The 7033-nt window shown below is 41.3% G+C and overlaps 1 protein-coding gene across 1 annotated transcript in view; it reads left to right on the top strand.

Annotated features, from left to right (window-relative positions):
- Positions 1-610, top strand: part of LNX2 (ligand of numb-protein X 2) — a 26945-nt gene extending 26335 nt beyond the window's left edge. Inside the window, exon 9 of the mRNA XM_010162626.1 lies at positions 237-610. Within this exon, the coding sequence (XP_010160928.1) occupies positions 237-372 (136 nt within the window). The 3' untranslated portion in view covers positions 373-610. The remainder of the gene's footprint in view (positions 1-236) is intronic.
- Positions 611-7033: the final 6423 nt, after the last annotated feature.

Raw genomic sequence — 7033 nt, 5'->3', positions numbered from 1 at the left:
GGTCAGCTCTTAGTGCAGAACTATCTTTATATTAGAATTGAATCCCAGCGATTTGGGAATTTCTCAGATGAGTTTCAGTAGGAAAACAGGCTTAAAATTGAACTGTTTGGGGATTTTTAGCTACATTTCCAGCCTGATGGAAACCTATCATCCCAGAGGTGAAGTGCTGTTTGTTGGTGTGTCCTAGTTACTTGCAGAGCAGCAGTCATCTTTTTTTTTTTTTCTTCTGTTTTTAGGTGTGGCGATATGATTGTTGCTGTAAATGGACTATCCACAGTTGGAATGAGCCATTCTGCACTCGTTCCCATGCTGAAGGAGCAGAGGAACAAAGTGACTTTAACAGTGATTTGCTGGCCTGGAAGCCTCATATAGATTTGTGAATCACTTCAGTTCAAGCAGCTTCTTTTTCTAGATAGCTGTCACGAAAATCTCCTCTCTCTTTTTTTTTTTCCCCTATTGATACAGCTGGTTATAAGCAGGGCCAAAACTGCTGTATTTCCTTTTTTTACGGGCTTCTCAGTCTCATTCTCTGTATCTTTCCATCCTGAAATAGCCATTTCTGTTTGCTATATCCATTGCTGACGCAAATGCAAATATACACGAGCTCACAGAGAAACTCCCACTCCAGTAGGGCTGTCACGGAGCTTTCCTTGTCAGGCTTGTAGAGTCAGCAGAAGAACTTAGTGGTTGGATTTCTCTGCCTAGTCCTCAAGTTATATGTGATATATATATATATATATATATATAAAAAAACGTAATAGCCATGTGCCCATTCTTCCCTGTGAAGAGAACGTATATTAGAACCACAGTGATGCATCCACGTGCTGCTGTGAATTAAAATCTCTTTCCAAAGGTACGTCTCTTCCTTTTGTTAAGCCTTTCCATTTTTATTCAGTATTTCAGACTGGTTCAAGAAATCCATCTTACTCCTCAGAAATTACTTGGTCATCTAAAGTTTTCTTGCAGGGCATCAGTGTTCGTAGCAAAGTAGGACAAAAGCCTGATATTACTGGAATTTTTATAAAGTGCAATAATTGGACTCTTTGTTAGGAAACTTTAATATATTACAGAGTTTGTATCCTATAATGACAAGAAATGTGGAAGTAATTACTGTTGCAGCGCTGGCAAGAATACACGTGCCCGAGGTCGCCTTTGAGTGAATGGCTTGCAGTATTATTAGACTTGACTTTACAAATGAATGTTTTGCTATGTCAGAGAATTTTGATGAACATTTTTACGAAGATCATTTTTACCGTTTCTATTGTAGTTGTCAGCTCTCTTTATTCATGTGTGGAAACAATACTTTGACTTGTACTTCCTAAATGAGAGAATTATTTCCAGGGGAAAAAAAGCAAGCTATTAAGAAACCATAGGTTATGGTTTACAGGTGGGCAGGCTGGAAGGAAGGCTCTTTAAATTCAAGTCCAACTGCAAAGTAAACTGCAAAGTTCACTTTTACTCTGTCACCTCCTGACAAATGTGCAAATGCCTTGATATCAAATGCTGAAATGACCTCTCTTGTATTTCAGGATACTTCTTTTTTTCCTTTAGGGAGTACCTGCTATTAAGCTGTCAGTAAGAGTAATACTGTTTATCTTGGATTGTATTTAGTATTTTTACAAATGAACTTGTAACTTCTAGAATTTGCCTTTCCATGATATTTGCAGGCTAAGCACCCATTTGTTTAGGAAAAGAGAGGTGGAGCGCAGAAAGAAATGTGCTGACCTGGAGCAAACCTTGTGTGTTGTCAGTGTTCTGTGTATTTGAAAAAGAGTTTCATTTATAAAACAGGTTCCCAACCTGAACTGATTTTATGAATGACCTCTGTATTGTATTATTAAATACCAGAGAATGTATTTGGGAATCACAGCATATTTCAATTGTGAAGCATGAATTTTATTTTCAAACTAAGCCGTTATCATATTGGGGCATATTATCGCATGTCATTAATTCAGTAGCTTTGTTTTCAAAGGAAATAAAGTTACTCTTTTGCAAAAAAAATTGTAAAAATCTCATATGAATGAAGTGGTTTTATTCCTCTCTGTAATGTCTGCTATCGATTTAAGTTCATAATCTTAAAATACAAAAGAATGTCCTCTACAGTATATTACTGTACTAAGAATCTTTGTTTCTGAAGCAAACACCAAAATTATTTGATACTTTAACTGATTTGAGAACAAGTTTCCTCCCATCCCCAGATGCTGTTTAACTGTACACTTTGTTCTTAATGCAGATTTTTTTGTAAAGTACATCTTAGTGTAGACTTTAGGGAAGATTTTGACATATGTACTAGATTTAATGTTTTTTATTTTAAAAGTTACACTTTTCATTCAAAACCCTGCAAAAATCAAATTTCTAGATTTTTTTTTTATATGTGTATGTAATAAAAGCATGGGTTAGCTTAAACTGTGCGGTTTTGTTTCTGTGTGCTGTAGCTTTTGATCAGAATTTCTAGCGATAAAAGTTTTCTGAATTAATTCCCTTCCTGAATAATTTTTCCCCTTTCTCTTGTAGCTGCATAGTTGGGTTTGGTTTTCTGTGCCTTCTGTTTTAAATTATTTCAAGATTATTTTTTTTTTCCCCCCAGATATTGCTATCTAATTGTATGGTATTAATGAAGGATGAATGAAAATAAAAGTTCATTCTACTCATTGTCATAACTCAAAGTATTGTCTTGCTCTTTGCAAAAGATGGGTAGCTCAATGCAGACTCAGTTTAAAGATACTTCTTTTCTGCTGTGTTTTATCATAAACTCTGGTTAATGAATGTACCAAAAGAGTCTGAGGGAGTGCTCATCCAGCCAGGGTAACGTACCAGCTGTTCAATTAGTAATTCCAGCACCAAGAAGTGTTTCTGAAGAGGAGGTAAGATTTATGCCTTATGGTACTTTGCCATAAGCAGCATTTCCTCTTTCCCCCTCAGCGCCAGCTGGTACCCATCAGCTGGAGGATGTTTTCAGGGCATAGATTTGATGCAAGGAGACAGTCTTGCTGGAAACGTCAGTTCTGCAGCTGAAACTTGAGCCTTCTGGTAATCAGTTCCCATCTCCACCTCCTGCGGGCAAGTGTGCTCTATCTTTAGATGCCTGCAAAGCTGGAATGAGTCTAAAAGCAGTTTCTTAATGATTTGCAGTAAAGTTGCCCAGAACCTGGATTCTTATTCCTTGCAGTAGTTAGTGGGTTATGAACAGATGAGTTCCTTTAAAACAAAGCCATGCCTATGTATGAAAACACAAAAGAAACAGTCCATGTCTGCCAGTAGGTTATTAGCTCTCCTGCTTCTTGTGAGGTAAGAGCCAGATCATCAGATTTTGATTTACAGATTAATGAACTCATTGTTGCAGCTGAAGGTGCACAGAGCTGTTGTGTGAGGTGTTGGGACCTAGTCATCTGTGAGCTGGAGCTTTGTGGGAGGAACACCTTCCCCAGACAACCCTGTGGATCTCCAGCAAAGAATTTAAGACAGTTTATTCTGCGTCACAGTGTGCTGATGAAGTTAAATTTGAAGGTGTTTTGTTTTCCACTCTAAACTTTCTATTTAGAGTCAGAAACAACTAGGAGGAAAATTCAGCACTGCAGAACTAAGAATTCTTTTATTTCCAATTTCCCTAGTAGATTTAGGATGGGTATAATGAAAATCTAAGCCTGGTTCTCAGGTATAGTGTGACACAGGTAATATTGGAGGCTCCTTTTAGTTAAAAAACTTGACCATTTACTTCTGACGCAATTTTAATAGATTATGAAGATTTGTTAGCAAATTAATGGATGAGATCTTGATGAGTTAAAAGAATGAATATGCCAGGCGGGGAAGCAACAGTGGCAAACATGGAGTGAAGGCCACATGTGTCTGATGCCACACAGCCCAGGAAGATGTAACACCAAGGAAGTTCAGTGAACATCCTCATTCCAGTTGTCTCAGGCAACGTGCAGGCAAGCTTACTTACCTAAAAAGTGGGTTTCCCCTAACACATGGGAAAAGGAGGGACAGAAATGATTTGTAATGGCCTTATCACACCTGACATAAATCTCTCCAGCTAGTGAAGAACAATTCTTAGACTACTTGTTGCACAGAGGATGGAGAAAGCCTTTATGCTTCTGAGAATTCAAATAATGTTATGTGGGTAAGAAAGCTTAATTGTAGCTAAATGTTGATGTCATTCTGTTTGTTGCTGTATCACACACATGGGTCCCCTGAATATTAGCAGTGCAATATGGATGCAATGCCCATGTCACTGATGCCATCGCAGTTGATACAATTGTGATGAGCTCCATTCTGTAGAGTGATGCAGAAAACTTCAGACAACTCAGAAATCAAAATGGTCTGAGGGTCCAGTCCAAGGTGCGCAGCCTGCTTGGCAGGAGCTGTGGCATTCACTGCACCTGAAGCTGTTTTAGAAGGAGGAAGACTGTGTTTGGGTGTTGGTTGTTTTTGGTTTGCTTGGTTTTTGTTTGTTGGGGTTTTTTTTAAACGATGCTGGTAAAGGCTGGCTGGAGGAATTTGTGGGTTGCAAGCACAGCCAAGCAGAAACAACATGCTCCTCAGTGGGGAAAGCCAAGTTTGTTTTGCCAAAGAAGGAATGACAGCCAGCTGCTCCCATTGCAGGAAGGGGAGGAATTGGGCAAGAGAAGGAAAGGGAGAGCCTCTTCTGCCACTCTTAGGGGCAAATATCACATCTAGGAGGGGCTGCCCCTCTTCACCCTCCTTCCCAAGTAGTAGTAGCTACCTTAAACACCTCAGCTCCCCTCCCAGATCTTTCCTACTCAGCTTTAGCTGCAGCAACCAGTTGTGGAGACCACAGCTCAGATTTAGAGAGAAGTGGCAGTGACATCGAGGCCGCTAGCAGCCTGCCACAGTGGCAAATACCAGCTCCGGCAAATACACCGGAGTCAGCAGTCGTGGTCTTGGTGGTGACTCACTCCTGGGCATCTTGCAGGGAGGTAGTCTGCAAAACAACTACCCGTGCCCTCTAAGATGCAGCTGCAAGGGTTCATGTAAACACATCAGGAACAGTCTCAGAGTTAGGCTTGCCTAACATTACAGATCCATAGCACACAGAATAACCTCTGCTGTGTTGGGAGTTCATCTAGCAGCTCTGCTTTACCCCCAAAGCATGGTGTCTGGTGATGCAAAAAAAACCTTGTCTTCTACAGATCTTCTGCCATACCAGTGCTGGAAATCATTAGATGAATAGTTGAAGGAGAGGAGGTAAGTTTTACTAAAACAGAGCTCGCTCTTCATGCTTTTACCTGTTAATGGACTATTGCATTCTCTGCAGCACATTTTCTGTACTGTGCCTTCAGGTTGATAACAAATTGTGGCATAGAGCACTAAATAGCAATGGAAATTAGAGGAGGATATGTTCTCTTGCATTAACTAGTTTACCACTAGGCTGGACAAGATACATCATGTAAGGGAGATGGTATTGTAGGCAGTGAGAGAATTTAATTACAATGATGAATTTAATACTATGATGGGGTTTAGATGTGCCCACGACATTAGCTACTTGCAGTGACTCCATTGCTTAGTAACCTCAGCACCAGGCAGCAAGACCCAACATGCCTTTTTTCTGCCCCAAAAGCAGGCAGGTATTGAATCTTAACCAGCCTCAGGGTGACCAGCCTGGGCATCGGACCACTTCCACGAGCCCCTTCTCAGCAAGCAGCTCCGCTAAAGCCAGATGGAGCCGGGGTTGCAGTTTGGACCCAACTCTGTATGGTAACAGATGAAAAACACAATTAAGGAACCCATTTGGTATTTCTTTCGATTTGGGACAAACCAAAGTGCTGGTGGCTTTGCTCCCAGCTATAAAGCGATTGTGGAAAGCTACTGAAAGAGAAGCATTTTAATCAGATTAGAATAGATAAAGAGTATAACCCCATGGTTATACAATTGAGCTTTCTAATCATATTAAACTTTAATACCGGCATCAGTGCCATATTGGAATGACAATCGCAAAAAGCTACAAGCATAAAATATTACAGATCCTTAGACATATTACAAAATGTCATCCACTAAAGTTAAAAAATGTTATCGTGTTTGGGGAAATGTGCCAGCTAAAAAAAAAAGAGAGAGAGAGAGCCTGAAGTCCTGCATATATGTGCGGATTAAATACAGCACAGCAGAGGCAAGGCTTGACCTTTTTGTTTCTTACTTTTTTATTAATTAAATTGCTTCCCAAACAACTACTTCTGCCACCACTATTACCCACCTTAGCCCTCATCCACCGAGGTGCTAAGCACACTTAGCTCTTTTTGCAATCAGTTAAAGGGTCCCTCATTGTGGGATGCAGCAAGAGGTGGCTCCTCTTCACTGGAGAAGCAGCCATGGAAAGAAAAAGCTTCAGCTTTGTCACATCTCTGCCGTTGCATCTGCTGCTCGGCATCCATCAGTGCTTAAAGCAGGAGAGGACCAGAGCCAAGAGCTGAAGGAAGGAGGCTGTTAATGCCTGTCAAACATCTGATTTAAGTGGATCCATCTTCTGGCATCTATGTGTTTCCACCAATTTGAGTTTCCTCAGTGATTCAGGTTTGTGAGTACAAAGGACCTTGCTTGGAAACGGTGGCCTTGTGCTGCAGTTCTGCCCATGGCTGCGAGTCCTGCCGTACTGCAGCAGCCTTGAATCACGGCAGGCGATCACGGCTGTCCCTCCTTGCGCGAAATGGCCAAGCAATAATTCAAAACCAAAGGTTTTCCTTTTGTCTTCCCTCTAGCTGGAGTTTCTTCTTCCCGTGGGCAGGTGGAAGGAGCTATGTGATTTGTTTTGATTTAATAAAGTCAAGGTAGTAAAGGCCTCAAATTTAAATCACACGGTTCCTTCTGGCTGCGGTGTGCGTGCAGCTGGCAGCTTGGCACGGGGTGATGCCCATGAGGGCAGCTTGGCACAGGGCGATGCCCATGAGGGCAGCTGGGATGGGAGCCACCAGACCACTGCAGCCCTTGTCCAGGGGCCCTGGTCAGCCATCCAGCTGTGATGGGTTCTCCTGTGCCCTCAGGGTGAAATTTTATTCTGCTGAATTTCTGCACCTCACAGAGT

Source organism: Antrostomus carolinensis, unplaced genomic scaffold (genome assembly GCF_000700745.2).
Source record: "Antrostomus carolinensis isolate BGI_N321 unplaced genomic scaffold, ASM70074v2 scaffold1010, whole genome shotgun sequence".
Lineage (NCBI taxonomy): Eukaryota > Metazoa > Chordata > Aves > Caprimulgiformes > Caprimulgidae > Antrostomus > Antrostomus carolinensis.
Note: the sequence above shows the minus strand (reverse complement) of the source record. Positions and strands in the feature narration are given on the sequence as shown.